General features: G+C 41.8%; 1 protein-coding gene across 10 annotated transcripts in view; it reads right to left on the reverse strand.

Moving 5' to 3' along the window:
- Positions 1-17,354, reverse strand: part of huwe1 (HECT, UBA and WWE domain containing E3 ubiquitin protein ligase 1) — a 40,593-nt gene extending 23,239 nt beyond the window's left edge. For 5 of the 10 annotated variants that reach the window (XM_076742122.1, XM_076742124.1, XM_076742126.1 and 2 more), the window contains exons 1-33: positions 17,308-17,354; positions 15,324-15,393; positions 11,651-11,700; positions 11,384-11,453; positions 10,543-10,641; positions 9,422-9,628; positions 9,139-9,291; positions 8,982-9,044; positions 8,720-8,797; positions 8,541-8,588; positions 8,288-8,456; positions 8,102-8,202; positions 7,758-7,908; positions 7,542-7,669; positions 7,253-7,393; positions 7,021-7,126; positions 6,763-6,870; positions 6,583-6,684; positions 6,312-6,392; positions 5,978-6,084; positions 4,874-5,051; positions 4,695-4,786; positions 4,392-4,612; positions 4,190-4,247; positions 3,933-4,109; positions 3,472-3,717; positions 2,906-3,039; positions 2,709-2,821; positions 2,445-2,627; positions 2,115-2,331; positions 1,880-2,002; positions 1,513-1,750; positions 648-995 (exon numbers count right to left, since the gene is read on the reverse strand). In XM_076742122.1, the coding sequence (XP_076598237.1) occupies positions 648-995; positions 1,513-1,750; positions 1,880-2,002; positions 2,115-2,331; positions 2,445-2,627; positions 2,709-2,821; positions 2,906-3,039; positions 3,472-3,717; positions 3,933-4,109; positions 4,190-4,247; positions 4,392-4,612; positions 4,695-4,786; positions 4,874-5,051; positions 5,978-6,084; positions 6,312-6,392; positions 6,583-6,684; positions 6,763-6,870; positions 7,021-7,126; positions 7,253-7,393; positions 7,542-7,669; positions 7,758-7,908; positions 8,102-8,202; positions 8,288-8,456; positions 8,541-8,588; positions 8,720-8,797; positions 8,982-9,044; positions 9,139-9,291; positions 9,422-9,628; positions 10,543-10,641; positions 11,384-11,428 (4,215 nt within the window). In that variant the 5' untranslated portion in view covers positions 11,429-11,453; positions 11,651-11,700; positions 15,324-15,393; positions 17,308-17,354. Of the gene's footprint in view, positions 1-647; positions 996-1,512; positions 1,751-1,879; positions 2,003-2,114; positions 2,332-2,444; positions 2,628-2,708; positions 2,822-2,905; positions 3,040-3,471; positions 3,718-3,932; positions 4,110-4,189; positions 4,248-4,391; positions 4,613-4,694; positions 4,787-4,873; positions 5,052-5,977; positions 6,085-6,311; positions 6,393-6,582; positions 6,685-6,762; positions 6,871-7,020; positions 7,127-7,252; positions 7,394-7,541; positions 7,670-7,757; positions 7,909-8,101; positions 8,203-8,287; positions 8,457-8,540; positions 8,589-8,719; positions 8,798-8,981; positions 9,045-9,138; positions 9,292-9,421; positions 9,629-10,542; positions 10,642-11,383; positions 11,454-11,650; positions 11,701-12,981; positions 13,214-15,323; positions 15,394-17,307 lie in introns of those variants that run through there. The other 5 variants (XM_076742129.1, XM_076742125.1, XM_076742123.1 and 2 more) reach the window with 3 other exon arrangements.
- Positions 17,355-17,553: the final 199 nt, after the last annotated feature.

A 17,553-nucleotide genomic window follows, 5' to 3' on the forward strand; every position in this document is an offset into this window, starting at 1 on the left:
TCTCTCCTCTCAATTTCTTCCCCTCTCCCTGATGTCGCTTATACCTGCTGGTGCTGCTGCCGGTGGACCTGTACACGTCTCTCTCTCCCTCTGCATCTTGCCTGTTATAAAACAAACGTTGGCCCAGGATTCAGTCCATGCAGAATATGGGGAAGGAAGATTGGTAAACACGCCACCTGTGTTCTATTTTCTTGCTGTGATGGTCACCTAGATGCACAATTATGCAGTCAACCTGTGCTGTCAACACTGCCTGCAGTAGTGGCAAGGAAAGCTGAAAATATTGACAAGGATATAGGAACACACCACAGCTGCTGAGCAGAAAAAGCTGTCACACTACAAACATAACACAATTTAAAAGGTCCAGTGAGCAGGATTTAGTAGCATCTAGCAGTGAGGCTGTAGATTGCAACTAACTGAATACCCCCATCTCACCCTCCTCTACGGTGGCTACGAAAAACCTGCGAAAGTCCCTGTGTAAAGCCAGTGTTTGGTTTGTCCATTCTGGGCTACTATGTCCACTGTTGTTTGTGGACTTCTTTCCCAAAAGATGAAAGTCCAGTATCATGAGTGTTAGTGTTAGCAAACAGTACAATACCCTACACCAAAAATCAACTGAGAAATGTGTACCAGACAGCATTCCCATATACCTGTGTAAGCTGAGCCTGGTTAACCTGGGGCTCACGGCGGGGGGTAGAATTGGTTGAATCATCAGCTGACCCTCCTGCTGGCACTCCAGGTGTTGTTCCAGTCGGTGCTGGTGCCTCTCCACTTGTTGTAGATGCTCCAGGAGCAACACTGGACCCTAAAGTACCAGTGGAGGCTGCCTCGTCATCTGGGCGCACCGTGCCCTCTCTCTCCTTGGCCAGGCGTTCCTGGATAACGGGCTCCCCTCTCAGGATGTGGCAGAGGATGGCCAGCATGGATTCAGCCATCCTGCCTCCATACACCTTCAGTGGCTTCCTGTTCCACAGACTACGGATGCAGCTGAATGCAGCCTGAATGAAGGAGAGACTGTGTTACAGCAGTAAAACACCAACATACATACATGGAAAATCATCTACCTATCACACCTATGTTGGAAAATGCTCAATAAACATAAGGCTTATAGAAGAGTATGTATGAGAAATAATGTAAAATGCATTTCAACAGGGTCATGTTTACAATGTTCACAAGGAGTCAACTAGTGCTGTGCTATTTATATTCATGACTTGTGGCATTTTAAAAGTTGCAGTGATAATGGAAGTTTGCTGCCTACTCTTTTCTCGCTCCTTGACGTGGTTTCATTAAAATTCACCAATACAACAAGAGAACCATTTTAGAAAAGACAGCAGGAAGGAATGTTACAGTTTCCATCTTTTCTCACTTCCCTGGCAACTGTGCTCTCATGACTTAAACCATTTGAATGCCACATACAATGTATAGTTGATTTCCCACGTTGAAAACACAAACTCAAAAGCGTTATCTGATGGCAGCAACAGACACGTTGGAATTCTACAGTGAGTGGACGCTGACCTTCTGCGTGACTATGAGGAACCGAAGGGCACTGAACTGGGGCATGGTGGGGGTGACCCCAGGCATTTTAGCTGGCAGGGAGTGGGGGGAGTCCAGCACAGTGCTTGGGTTGACCATCTTCTCCACCAGCATTAACCAGGCATCCAGGAACTCCCCTGTCCCATCTGGTAGATCAGTATGCTCCAGACCCTCAGACACAGGCACCTTCCCACCCATTGACAGGGCCCAGTTGAATGTCCTGCAGAAAAGCAACACAACCAATGAAACTCCAGCTTAACATAGAGATTTGAATATTCTGAATATTGTCAAGCAAATTTTGAAGACTGAATACCGTTCTTCATATGCCACTACGTTGAGTGGGACTTACTCAAATAAGGCATCATGCCCCCCAGAGCAGAAGAACTTTTGCAGCATGAGGTGGTAGGGATACTTCCTCTCATCAAACAGCATGGGAGATGTGAAGCCCACTGAGCAGATGAAGAAAGTCAGCCTGCCAGACAAAAAGGAAAAAAAAAAAATTCCATAATTACCTGTGTGTGCAATGCATATATTAACAACAGCAAATGCCGGTAAGGTTGGTGGTAAGGAAAGTCTGCACTTACCTAAACCGAGGGGTTGGTGTGTAAGGTGGGGGCTGCCAACTCAGACCCTTGGTGAGGAGCTTGGTGAGGGCAGATGCAGTGGCCCGGGCAGCAGGCGTGGGAGTAGTGCCGGTGCTTGTGGCATGGTGGGAGCGGCGTTGGCGCACAGGTGAGCCCACACACAGCTTCACCAGCAGGCCAAAGAGCTCAGCCAGAGCCCTACCTAGTCGAGATGAAGCTGGGGAGACATAATTAGTTTAGTCAGAGACAATAAAGTAATGGGAATAAAAAGCATTTACTTAAAATATTAACAGACATAAAAACTTAATTGTGTGTCTCAAATTATCTCACCAGAGAGTAGAGGTTTAATCTGCTTTATGCGTGTTGCCATAGCTGGGGTAAGTTTGGACTTGGCCTTAGGGTCAGTTGCAGTGGGTTCATCCGTCTCCATGGGAGCCAAGGTATCCCCATCCAGACCCATGCCTTCCAACAGTCCACCAGCAGATGAATCGACAGACACTGCCTCAGAGTCTGCTAGACAAAGACAGAAATGATTGAAACCATGTTCCAAGGACATGCAGGTTTTCAATGAACAAAGCTCAATGGTTATATTACCAGTTCTCCTGGAGCCAGATGCTGCAGTTGCTGCAGTGCTGCCAGATGGTTTCTCCTCTTTGGGCACCAGTTTCTGCATGTCAGCTTGTCCAAACTCACATCCTGGAGGCAGACTGTTGGGCACATCCAAGGGGTGTTAAGAGGGTTACAGCTGATCAAACAGTTAAAATAATGGTGGTAAAGGAAAAGAAATTCACCTATTAGGCGTGCAAAGGGACAGCAGCACGGTGCTCTCCCATACCAGAGAGCAGTAGAGCTGACTGAGCTTGTTGAGAACACTCAAGCCCAGCTGGGAACCCCACTGGTTGACGGAGATAGCTCTGATCTCGCTCTGTTTAGAAATAGAACAAAAATCATTCAGAGCTGCTGAAACATTCTAAAATGAACACAAATTATAAGAACAGCTTGAAAAACAAATATAATTCTTTTAAACACAGATCATCAAAAAGATGGCAACTTTCTATAAACTGACGTAAATTTAAAAAAAAAAAGTGCCCTGTGGAGTTTTCTTGTAAACAAACAAAAGCTCTGCTTCAAAAAGGTCTAAAACTCCACAGTGATCCTTTAAGTACAAATACATATAGTAATATAAATAAATAATACAATAAGGTATTCATTCCCTTAACAACAATACTGACACCATCACTGATGTAGCCAATTGTTTCTAGGAATCACATAATAAGATGAACAGACCAACTTTTTGTAATCAAATGATTTTAGATGTTGAATTATATATTTTTTAAGAAAATACAGCCATATTTACCTGTCCTACTCTGCAAGTATGGACGAACATGAGGATGTAGGCATGCGCTGCGGTAAGAGCATGTAGCAGTGGTGTGGCACGGGCTGACAACGTGGCATCAGTGACATGGCCCGCGTTAGCCAGTTCTCTGAGAAGAACAGACCCACCAGGCACCTCAATTGGTCGATGAAGTGGCTCCAGAGATGTAAGGATACTGTCCAGTTGGCACAGGCCTTCCTGGAGTACCTTGGGCTCATGAGAGAGAGTCTAAGGGAGAGGATTTAGGGGGGAAACACTTCAGTCTAAATACACAACAATGATGCTTCTTTTATCTCTTATCAGGTCAGACAGGAAATGCAGATTAAAATGAGTTTTTGGCTAAATCTGGCACTTTCAACATCACGTTCATTTTCATGTGCACAGCTCATAAGTGAATATGAAAAAGAAAAAAATCTCAACAGTGATCCCTCGCTTGTGCTCACCAGTATGGACTTGCAGACACCAGCCACAGCTTGGCAGGCAGCAGATGTGGGGAAGTCTATGGGCAAGTTGGGGAGGCCCAGAATAGAAACCAGAGGTAGCAGCCCCTTCTGGTTCACAAACTCCTGACAGTGGTCATCTGTTGTGTTATTGCTGAGAATGGATTCCACAAACTTCATCTGGAAAACATACAGAACATAAATGAGCTGAGCACTGCTTTATAGGCTGGATATTTCATCTGTCAAATCATAACACTTACTACGTTCAGAATATAATCCATGAGAGGAATTGGTATCCGCTCCTCAGTGCCCACAACCCTACAAGAAGCAAAACATCATCAAAAAGACAATCACCAAATAAAATATATGGAATTTAGCTAATTGACTTCGCAAGTAAATAAACATCTAAGTCTGTAAAAAGTTGTTGTTCTATTCTATTGTGTTGTGAACTCAGCGTCATACAGTTCAAGTGGCACTGACTGTCTGTTGCTCTCTGGTTCCCCCTGCTGCTGGCTGAACGTATGGAGGGCCTCCTCTTCCTCTTCATCCTCACTTGAAGCTTCTTCTGCAGCGTGGCTGGAGCGTGCTGGCGGCACTGCCACAGTACCATCTGCTTTCTGGATGGATGGTTTCTGGCAAATGTACTCAGGGGCTCGACCGAGGTTGCAGATTTCCTCCAGTAACTGCAACACCAATACAGCTTCAGTTTTCCTGACAAATGATTTAGCAACACTTGAAAGAGCACTTATAAACCAACGTCACTACCTTAATAATGGCAGTAGTAGCATCAGTCTTCAAAGTGGGTTGATGCCTCATGAGCTCATCCACAGCACTGCCCAAGTTGGATGCAGTGTCACCTGAACACAAACACAAAATATGTCATCCACTCATCCAGGTTCCACCAGAGAAGATCTGAATAACATAGCACATACAGTCCAACTCACCCAATGGGTCTGAGCTGCGTCGCCGTCGCATGGCTGGCAGGTAGTCGGGGGACAAAAGCACTTTGAAGAGGCGCTCAAAAGGCTGGCACTGAACGAATGAGTGCAGGCCTCTTGCATTCAGGCACAGGGCACTGAACACATTAGGGAGAGAACCTAACACCTCTCGAGTAGCAGGAACCTTTAAAGAGAAACAATGCAAAACATGAAATGAAAGTTTCAAAAAATTGAAGAGGGTGAAAGTTACAAAGATGAGCTAACTATTAGTCTTTCCCCTTCAAAGACCCATTATTAAGTTGTGCTCTTTCACTGCTGGCTTACATTGTAGCCCTTTTACATTAGACTCAGTGACCTGCATTATTGTTGTCTATTTGTTTATGCAACATGCCAGAAATTGACCTGGGTCAGCCAGTGGACCACGCAAGTCTGAGATATTTTACATTAAAGGAGAAACTGAAACTGAAATGCAACTGAATAGCCTACAACATTAAACCAAACGCATCCAGAATCAGTATAACAAGTCAACAGAGCTTCCGTACATAACTGGATACTACAATTCAATGGGCAGCATGAAGGCACTCACAAATGAATTGAGATAAAAGTATTCACACAAGTCTGCTATATTATAGCATACATCTCGTGTGACAATCACAGTAGCACAATGCAAATTGAAATCCATTAAATCAACCAGCTTTACAAACGCATCTACTTCCATGGGGTCCAGGTACGTTTTGTTCTTTCTGCAGGTGACTGAATGCTACTGCTAGGTGATAATGCTTTCAGATTAAAGCTTATAGTGATGCTAATTTAATGGGTATATGCACAGGTCTGAACCCTGACCTTTGGATGGAGGGCACCCTTCTTCCACTGACAGTCAACAAATGTCCAATATAAACAAATGGAGAGCTCAGCACAAGGGTATTGTATTGAGTGTACTGTGCACAGTTAAAAGACGGAACAATTTCAGATATTAAATTCAACGCGTGCTGAGACAACAAGAGAAAATGAAATTGAATTATTGAATATTGAATGGTCACGAACAGAAACAAGAAAGAGCGAGGAGACAGAAAAGAGAAGCTGCATGCAAAGGCAGTGCTGGAAACTCACATCTTTGATGAGAAGGGCATGCAGCATGACATCAGTGAGACCATTATCCTGCAGGGAGGAGAGAAGGGATGGCTCCTGGAACACAAACACCGTCACAACCTCTGTCGCTACAAACCCGCAAGATGGGGACAGAGAGAAAAAAGGGAAATCACAATCAAAAACAATGATGACAAATAAATACCATTATCAAAGCAAACATTAAAATATCATCACAGTTGCCTTTTCCAGTTGATGCAGTTTAATATGACATAAAAGCTGCATCTCTGAAATTAAGTAAGAATACTTGGCTCTGTCAGAAGAGCACTTGAAGGGCTTTTCTAAAGTGTGAACTCACCTAAGAGGAACAGTGAAGGGCCATAATATTCTGCATTACTGATGATGTGCTTGAGTGAGGTAGGCAAGGACCCATCCATTACTTGAGAAAACATTTTAAATGAGAAAAAGAGGTTGCACATACACACATTAACATCCAACATTTGCATAATGAGATGTAACAACTGAGGTAACAATTTATGAGTCTGTTCAACATATATACACAAGATTAGTATAAAAACCTTGATCTCAAATTTATCTATAGGACAAATAAGAGGATGCCAATCACTCACCGTGGCGTATACCATCAGAGAAGGCAGGGTCTTGGATGGCTTTCTTCAAGAAATTTAGCATTGACTTTAACAGAGCTGCCCTCTGGGGGATGCACTGCATACCTAAAGAGATAGAGTGTCACAGTCATGACAGAGTTTAATAGTGACATGTGTTTCTTTTTGTGTGTTTCCTGTGAGTACCTGCACGAGGCGTGCTAGCAGCGCTGCTCTGTGCTCGGGGGTCCGCTTCTGGTCTGGAACCGGAAGATGTGGATGGTCCAGGGCTGCTTTCCATGGCAACTTCTGACACTGTGAGAATACACAATGTTGGCAAATCAAGTCTTCTTAATAACTTGCCAATTCTGAGAACTACCCCAAAACTTGAATTATAGCCCTGACTTTGAGATTTTAGTTTTTGATGGTGAAAATATTCCATAGGTTTTGGGAGTAGTGTCTTACTATCCATGTCTGTGTCCATGTCCTCAGACTCCACAGCTGCACTAGGCCTCTGGATCTTTGGCTTGATGACAAAAGGGCACTCTTTCCTCGACAGGTCCACCTCATGCTATATGTACAAAGTAATTGAGAAAATGACAAGACTGGGTGAGTTCTGCTGCTGACAGAAGTTTCAGTGACTCTGTAGTTGAAAGTTGCTGTGTCAGGAATAGACAATGCAAAATGCATCACCAACCTCTAGCCTGCAGATGAAAATGGAAAGGCCGCTGTGGGACTGAAAGGCAGCCATGTCAAGGTTGGTGATGAGGTCCACGACTCGAACTGCTCGTGTCACAAAGGTGATCTGGTCCTGCTCATCACCCAGGAACTTTATCACCTAAAAAGTAAAAGACAAACTTAAAACTGGAGTCACATTCCTTGTATCTATAGACATACTTGGCCAATAAAGCTCATTCTTATAACAAATTGACTTTTTTTAAGTAAAACATGATTAGTAATGATGTATTGGTAGGATCAGGAGATACCTTCAGGAGGGCTTCCATCATGCCACAGGAGACAAGGGCTTCCCCTCCAGCATCATAGCTAGCCAAGTGGTAGAGGAATGAGAAGAGTGCAGTGGCAAACTGGTGCGGGTAGGGCTCCATCAGAGGATCTAAGAAATTTAAATCAAAAGTTAACAAGCTTTGATTTTAAATGTCCCATTTTAACTGTTACACAAAATGCTTTGGACTACCTCTTACCAATCATTGCTTGTATACAGTTGCGCACCAATACAGGCAAGAAGCCGTGGTAGGAGGCAGTGCCAGTGCAGTCGATGATGTTGGAAAGCTTGGGCGTCCTCTCCAGATGGACAATCGAAGTTAAAGTGCGCAAAGATGCTGCCTTGATATCCTGAAAGCCAAAATCAAGTACAGCATTCAAGAAAACAGAAGAAGAGATGGGACTTGATACTTCTGCACTAGTATACAAACATTGATGTAATGCAGCAAATGATATTTAATGTCATATTACAAATGCTACTGCAGCATAGGCATTAAGCGTAATGACATATTGATCTGGCAGAAAAAGGAAACTTCTTTCTCACCACAAGCTGTTTGTCTGTAATCTGTAATACATCCACCAGCTCCTCTATCAAGCCATTATACAGAATACTGTTGGCTGACTCTTGGAGTGCATTTGAATAGACTGCAAAGAAACAGAAAAAGTCAGCAGTTAAAACCTGCAGCAAAAGCCTTTGTCACTTTGTCTTTGGAAGAGGGCTTCCACTCACCCAAAATCGAGATAGCATGCAGTCGGGCCTGCACAGCCTGCAACCTCTTCTTGTGATTTGAGAAACCATGGGCCAATCTAATATGTGTGAACAGCAGGGTCTGCTTGTCTTTAGGGATGTTGTACATCACTGTCAGCGACTCCATGATTTCAGATGGGCTCTCTGAAATCTGAGACAAAGACCACCATGTGTAAGATGAAGAACCTGAGGTGTTATTACTCCATTGTAAATGACACAATTCTTTTCACTGTACCTTGTCAAGCTGCTCGATGTGAATATAGTGTAGTGTGTTACTACTTGTCTGGTGGGGTGGGGTGGGGTGGGGGGGGCAGAAAGAAAGGTTTAAGAAGTTGAACCATCAACGCAATATTTCAAAAACGTATTTAGTTTTTATTGTATAATGAATGCATAAACAAATATCTGGGTCTTTACCTTCCTCTCTACTTTGACCTCAGGGCCTGGTTCAGCGTAAAACTCAAAGTGCAGTGTGGTGGCACTGGGAGGGTACTTCTGCTCATGTACCAAAGGGGGGCAGCATAGAAGAATGAGAAATAATAAGAAAAGATAGTAGTGGTTAGTAGAGGTTAATTGGTGTAATTTGACAACATTTATGCATAACCATAAAACTAACAGTCCCATAGCTGTAAATAGTTGACAAAGGCAGTTATTGAACATAATTCTGCAAATTCCTTACCGTCATAGGCAGATCCCTGCAGCACTCAGCCAGTCCAAAGCCATTCTCTTTCCCTCCCCAGCTCTACAAACAGAACAAAGAGACTAAACAATACAGCTCTTTCTCTTGAGAGATAGCTAGAATCACAGCAATACGAAAACAATGGTGTTCACTAGACCTCAGCCAGGTGTTGCAGACGGGCCAGTAGAGGCGTCCTTTTGTCAGATCCCAGTCTTGTGATGTAGTTGGAGCGCTTACTGAACACATAGAGCAGGTTCAGCACAGACAGGACCACCTGCATGTCACATGACGCTAACAAGGTGGTTAAGTGCTGTGAAGGGGGGTGGGAGTGGTAGACAAAATAGGGTTAAAGTTAGTGAGCTGCTTTACTTTTTCCTCTGACATATGAACAGTCCAGAAAGGCAGAGAAGTGGTCAAGAGTATACAAGGTTCAAGCCTACCTCTATGGAGCTGTAGAGGTGCCTAGAGAAGCTATACTCGATGAGCAGGGCGGTAAAGTTGAGCACCGCCAAAAGCAGGGCTTTGAGCTGGCCATTGTCGGGACGGTCACAGACCAGCAGCCATGACATATTCTCCACTGTCTGGCCTGCATCACAAAGAATGCCATCAAAGCGGTCCAGTAGATCCACCCAGTGATACAGCTCACACTGTTAAAGACACACAAAAACAATTTTCAGTGATCAATCAAGTAAAGCTTAAGTATCCGAGACCTTTTTATTTTCCTCAAAGACATTGGCAACTCTTTCTTTTTGAGTGTGAGAAGGATTTGGAATGGGTGATAGCAAGTTTGAGCCAAGTCTATGACAGATTTCCTACAGTAAACCTGATGTGAAATGCCATGACTTTCACAACATGGATTATCTGATTCTGATAATCTTAATTCTTTGTTGTCTTATTTATTGCTGAAATAGAATGAAGTGGTTACAGTTGATGTTTATTTTTCATCTGGGACACATGTGGCAACTGTGCATAAACAAAACTGCTGAAAATCACCATCCAGGAGATGTTTAAATACTTTCATTTGTTTCAATCCTGTGAGCAATCATTTGCTTTCCTACCTGTTCATGTCAGCTGTCCATTTTATTCTTAATTTGTTAAGCATTTTGAAGGACCACAGGTATTATATGAAACTTCAACAAAAACAAGGAAATAGTAATTACTTCTTGAACAATAAAGGCATCTGGTTGGCCAAGCATTCCAAGAGTACATCCATACACCCACAAACAGGGGACTTAACAGGGGACTTGACTGCATGCAATGCATTACTGTTTGTCACTTGAGAAGAGGATGAAGGAGTGATTTTGCCATTTTTTTTTTTTTATTGTTTAGGTGTTTCACTGTGGACAGAAGTCCCCACACAAATGACCTAGTAGTGCGAGTGTGAACACATTGTTTTCATGAAAGCAGAATTTTACAAATTTGACTGTTCAGTGTAGGACATCCCAATTCATGTCCAATTCCTGGAAAATGCCTCGTGTCCAGAATATTCCACACAATCCTTGACCAGTGGGAATCCTGTGACAACAGATATATTGTTATCAGTCTTTTCTTTGGGACTTACCTTGCCGATATTCCAGGTCTTAATGTGCTGCAGTTCAACTAGCAGCTGCTCATCACTGCATGCCTTGAGCTTCTCTATAAGTATCCTGCAGTCGGCAGGCTGTTGGTTCAGAAGGAGCACAAAATAGTTAGTCAAGAAAGCGCACGGACCACCTGTGCCTCTTCTCAACTACTGCCATATAGCACAGTATAAACTGCTTTAGCTATGCTGTGACATTCTGAGATCTTAAAATGTAAATTTCCTTTGTGAACCCACAGTGGGGGGCAACCACACTGACCCACAATATTTTTGTTTCCCGCTTAGGAACAGGGCAAAACTATGACCATCTCCACCTTAAACTGAGCAGTACCACTGCAGTAAAAGGATTGGCTAATCTTAGTCATCCATCCAACAAACAGCTCTGGTGAGGAATTCTGGCAGGTTAAAGATAGAGGCCTTACAAGATTTTGTGATCTGCTCTCCTTTAACTTAACCTCAGAGGTGTAATTGCTGAGTTATTGCTAAGCCAACTGAAAATGTCCAGCTGCTGCTTAAATGCTTACCACTGCCATGACTAATATTGCAATGCACCTTCAGGAAGTACAGCCATATTGTCACCATGGTTAGCAACTGACTATTCCTTTTTCCAGTGCTCTTTTGGATGGTTGGTTAGACAAAAAGGTGCTATTGCTGTTAACGCAAATCTAAACACCTGAAAAGTAAAACACTTGTGTTGCGACCCCCTTTATGGGCTCCTCTCATATTTTGTAAATGTAAAGCTCAGCCCTGATATCTTTACTGTTTGAAAATTAGACACCTGTGAAATCAGAAATGTTCACACCAAATTATTATGCATACTCACAGCTTCCGTAGGAGTTTTCTTTAACTTGCTTCTGTCGACCTTCATTGTCGATAATCTCTATTTGTTGCTCCTGTTGAGAAATGTCCATATCCATCAGAAAGCAAGTCATGATGCTGGATTTCAATGTTATGATAAAGAACTACTTAAGACTTATAATTTATAAAAAGCCAAAAGTTGCACGTTAAACATCTAAACATTTTAAGACCAATGAGACATTCAGATACAGAATTACCAACTGGAATTGTCTACTGCTTGTAATGTACTTACAAAAAATAATTTGGCAATTCCCACTTAACAGCATGTTCGAGTCACGTCACCTGCAAAAAGACAGTAATAATTAAAAAATAATCAGTGTCCCCCAAGCCACAGTACAAAAATTAATTTTAAAAAGTGTACACATAAGATGCATCACTAGCAAGAAAGGGTGGTTTGCAAACCGGCAGTAGGCAAAGCTGTAAATGAATTTAGATACCATCCAAACCACAACAGTATGCCCCATGGTGCATCTTGAAGACATACTTTATATGGATATACATAAATGATATACTGTGGGTGAAATAACAAAACACAATCAGCTATCAAGCTTGAATTTTGACATAGCAACTAGTAAGCAAAGGCGGTGGATATGGGTATTTCTCTTAAAAATCTGCAGTATCTTACAATTAACTTAACACAATCGTCATCCAAAAGGTGACATCGACACTAAATTTGTTTATGTTACAGGCGAAGTCTCCTCATCACAAAGCAGCTCGAGGCAGAGCATTAGCTGGTCGCTAGCTAGCAACATACGACACAAAGTTAATTCAATCAGGCTGGGCCTCGTTTAATGGCCTAAAACATTTGTCTGTCGTTTAACGTACTTGGGACTCAAGTGACATCTCCATAAAACAGACCGCAGCCTCACTGTAAGCTTGCCCATCGTCAACTCCAGTGACTTGACAGGTTAAAGTTGTAGCTGCCTCGCTAACAAGCTAACGGCACCCTTGCTAATAGCATAACGTTATTTACCTAACATTAACAAGTCACTATACACGCGCTGAACTACATTTACTACCTACAAACGTGATTGTTTTGTTTGGTGACTAACAAACAACTCGTCTGACAAAACAAGACACGTTGGGAAACTCAACATACCAAAGAAATCGATCGGTAGCGTTTGCTACGGAGTTGATGTTAGCCACTGACCAGCTAACAAGGAGCTACCGGCAGCGATGGCAAACGATCTTCTCCTGAATTACTTCAAAACATTTGAATACCACCAGACTTTAAAAAAGTCAGCCAAGTCGCGAAAGGCATGTGTGTAATCAACGGCAAACATCTAGAATGCAGCTAAGCAAAAAGCAACAGTTTTAGCCATTTGTGCCACAGCTGTCAATCCAGATCTCAAAAATTCACCATGCTGCCCTGACCTAACTCCCCACTAATTTAGGTCGGGGCTGCGCAGGCCGCAGAAGAATTCCGCACTCCCCGTTCCAGCACCATCTCCGCTTTAAGTAAAAACGAAACTAAAAACACCACTTGGTCGTCAGCAGCAGTATGATGGGTGTGTGGCAAATACCTGGAACCAGGTAACCAAGTTAGTTTGCTAAGGTTCTTACCCTGGTTCCTCAGTCGTAGCACGCGCTAGCTAGCACGCTAGCTACCGTTAGTTGAGTAGCAGGCACAAACGCATAATAACTCGCTGAATCATTGTCGGACGGGTCTAACGTGACACTGCGAGTTTTGTTTTGAGGTTTCGTTCGGGCAAATTGACTGCAGGCTACCCGCTCGGTGAAGAACTCTGTTCATGCGTTCGTTGTATTATTTTTCAGAGTATCCGCGCTTGTTTCCATAGCACACAAGCACTAGCTGTTGGCACAGTCATCATGACTCTGGGTAGTGTGCAAAAAGTGAATAACGTTACGGCAGGAATGAGTAGCCACTGTTTATCGATGCAGTGCATGTTAATATAGGGCACTTGGCTCTCTGTGGAACGTATCAATTCAACATTTTATGCGGTCCTTAACATTTAAGATCAAAACAGATCTACAACTGACAACATACGCCGCAAACGACTAAAAACACTAAAATAATAATGAATATGACGACACAATCCTGAAAATTATTTGCATCAAAATGTGCGTAACTGTCAACCACACCACAGGGGAATGCATTATATGTGCACCACAAGTACAACCCAGATTCCAAAAAAAGTTGGGACACTGTGTAAAACAAAACACAAGGTGAGTATTTGCTAATCCTTCTTGACATATACAGTACAAGGGCAATATATTTAATGTTTGACCTATTAACTTCATTGATTATTCTAAATATCTGCTTATTCTGGATTTGATGCCTGCAACACATTTCAAACAAGGTGGGACAGGAGCGACAGAAGACTGGCAAAGTTGTGGAATGCTCCAAAAACACCTGTTTGGAACATTCCACAGGTAAACAGGTTCATTGGTAACAGGTGATAGCATCATGATTGGGTATGAAACGTGCATCCTCCAAAGGCTCAGTCATTCAGAGGCAAGGATGGAGTAAGGTTCACCACATTGTTAAACATGAAACACGCGATTGTGTAAAGAATGTTACTACATGGGCTCAGGAAGACTTCATAAAACCGTTGTTGTTAAACACTATTTGTTTGCAAATGACTGCATTCTGTTTTCTTTATGTTTTACACAGCACGCTGACTGTTTTGGAATCGTGGTTGTAATAAACATGCAACTGATTATGAACTGTAAACCAAAAAAGATTAAGTATTGAAACACAATGAATCAACAGAGCTGCAGTACTTCATACATGTGTAAAAAAGTAAAGGCAACATTTTAAAAGCATATTTGGTTTTGACCAATCCAGCTGATAATGAAGCAAAGAGGCACTCAGCTTCCCTGTTTTTATGCCAGCTGATTGAAGCTCACTGGTAATGGCACTGATCAACATTTAATGTTGTTAATTCTTCAGTTAGTTCAGTAGACACATTTCGAGAAACAATTTACAGAATTACACATTATGTCTAGAGTTTCATCTGTTCTGTAACAACAATCTTTTTATGTAGCGACAAATGCTTCTTTTGGCAATATTCGATTTTATTCCAATTATTTCCATAAATTTCATTCACACGTTCACTTGTATACAGTAAAATGACCCATCTCTGGATTATCATGAGAAATGATTGCCATGTTGTGAACAGATGAGAATTTCTAAAATTTATAATGACTTCACTTCCACTCAGGTTTATTTCAAAACCTGATTTCTCATTAAAAAAGTATTTGGTTCCATCTCCTTAATATCATAAACATATTTCAGGGATATTTGTGAATCTATCAAAAAGGGGCATCACTGTCAAACCCCCCCCCCCTCTTTTTTTGGGTTACACTAAGATATCAAATGTAACATTCAGAATTCTCATACTGCTCAGCATCTAGGAGTTGGTGACTATTTCTAAAGCAAAGATTTCTGGTGCTATGAGCAGCACAATTTCTTGTGCCACTGAGCTCCATTGTACTCAGGTGGACTACAGCTGATCAATGCAAATTACAGTAAATCACCCCAGCACCATCTGGGTGGATAGATAAGACCACAGAGGAAGACAAAAATAACTTCACATTCTTTTGGCTGAAAGGTTCACGTAAGAAGCTATACAGTCTTCCATTTGGGTTTAGTTTGTTACCAACAAAATAATTCAGATATACCTAACTGCATTGCCAGAAATATCTGACTATTCATGTGTGGAAAAGGGTAGAAAATGACTTCTTCTTGCTATTTTCTATTACGTGTGGTTGATGATATCATCTCTAAGTAGTCGTTAACTTATTTTGGAAAATGGTATAGGCTGGGAAGCAAATATTATTCATAGTTCATAATTCATAGTTAATCACTGTATCCCGTCTGTGTTCATGTGTTTCAACAAAACAGTTTGAGTCAATGTACTAAATACATTAACAGTACATACCAGAAACTGCTTTGGTTCAATAGTTCCACCATCCTCGTCCTTTGTTTGTTTTGCAGTTTCTGTAAACTATCTGAAAACACATAACAAACAATCAAATCAGATATGACAGAATAAGATCAGATTGATATCAGCAAAACACTTAAACTGACAGATTTATACACTAAACAAAGCTGGTGAAATGGATATGTATTTATGGCAAGCTCAAAGCCCAACTATATTAAGAAATAATGTTATAATGCTGCTCGATGTGTTGGGCTTTCTCTGCCATTGACATTCTCAAAACCCATCTCGATCTTTCTACCTTTGGGGTCTGCATGGCTTCCTTTTATATGCAAGTGTGAGTGTATATACATAGTCTCTCTGTTAGACCTTTGCTGTTATACCCTTAATATTACAAGTCTCAAAAAATCCTAGAAAAAATGTCCAGTCCTTTGGACAGCATGTTTTCAACATTATTCAAGAACAAGAACAAATTGACTTCTTTAATATCTTATATGTGGGTTATTAATAATTATCAGGCGCATGAACTAGAAACTCATCAGTCCTCACTGTAATTCTAATATTGTCTGCCACACAACTAGACTGCTCAACTCAAGACTTGCTTTTGCTCAACCTGTGCATGTCTTAGTCAGGTCAATCAATCTGAATGTAAATGTCTTCAAGTCTCATAACGAATAACCCAGTTACAAAATGTGTTCTGAGTTTTAAATCATTACCATCACTAAAATCATCTGGTACATAAATGGTTGTAATTAAAATCACAACATGTGTATGATGAGACAAAATTTTATGAATTTAATGAGATGTCCCACATTTGGATTAAAGGCTCATATACTTTGGCATATACTTTGGGACGAAACATTTATACATCCACTATTCAGCTGGCTGTGTTTGGATCAAATCCACTACCCCTGCTGTCATACCACCACTGTGGTCACTGACTGAGAGGATGACAAGGACCAAAGGTGAAGCTGACAGCCGCCACAGATTAGCTTTACTACGTTCACATTAAAAAAAAAAAGTTTAGGCTCACTGAGAGGCATCACTACTTGCTTTCAAAGACTTGTAAATGTGATGCACTTTGGTGGTTGTAAGTTCAGCCAATTTGACGGTGTGATGCTAATCAACGAATGTAATTTACCACACCTCCCTAGATAATTACATCCACAATCAACAAAGCAGCGTTTACGTTAATACTAACGTAGCTACTGACGTTGGGAACTGGTCAAATCATCTGCATCACAAAATACAGTAATGGCTGTGGATGGTACCCAAGTTTGAGTAACATTATTACACGCCCTAACTCTTTTAACGTTCCCAAGTTATCTTGGTTAGTTGTAACCCGGTTACTGTAAGTTGCTAATATTGTTTGCTAATATAAAGTAGCTACTTAACGTTACACATTTAAAGTTAAGATTATGGTGGAGCCAGCGTTAGCAAACTTGAAAGCTCGTTAGGCTACCTAGCTAGGTTCACTAACGTTAGCAGTTTAAGCTAACGTTAATTACTTCGGTTACAATTCAGCTTTGACGGCTAACGTTAGCAGATTACCGAAAAGTCAAATCTGCAACCTGACACACATTTTAATTCTCGCCGGTTATTTGTATTACCATTCCCGAAAGTGAATATCCATTGAACGAGGATACTGATTTGTCTTGTAGTTGTATAAAGGCGCACATACCCACACAGTGGACATAAGTGTGCGTATATGTGTGTGGCGTGTATGTTTGGGGGTTTCGCGCGAGCTAACTTGCTAGCGGTTAGAGCTCCGCACAATGCTCTATCAGTAGAATCATGGCTAAATTAAAAATGGCGGTTTCCACAGCATATGATCCGTACTTTACCCTTAAAAAGACACTAGTTTCGTGGTCTCGGATCCAAGACATGGGTGCGAATCATCGACGGGGGTTGTTAAGGAAGGAAAATGTATGCCACCGGTTAGCTAAAACCATGTAAATACAATGCAATAAGTCTTTTTGCTTACCTCGAATGCGTGTTACATTTGCTTCTCCATCTTGCACTAGCGAGTGGTAGGGCAGTTTTGGATCTCGCGAGAATACCTGCTGCTGCGTTTAACCAGGCACTCCCTTGTAATTGTTGAAGAAAAACGACGCTAATGCGTTTCAGTCTGGAAAAGGTGTAGATATATTTTAAGAGGACACACCGCCTATTAACTGGTATTTCCAGCCTCCACCTTGTGATAAGATGTGCACACGAAAGCACACAGCAG

Source organism: Chaetodon auriga, chromosome 10 (assembly GCF_051107435.1).
Source record: "Chaetodon auriga isolate fChaAug3 chromosome 10, fChaAug3.hap1, whole genome shotgun sequence".
Classification (NCBI taxonomy): Eukaryota; Metazoa; Chordata; class Actinopteri; order Chaetodontiformes; family Chaetodontidae; genus Chaetodon; species Chaetodon auriga.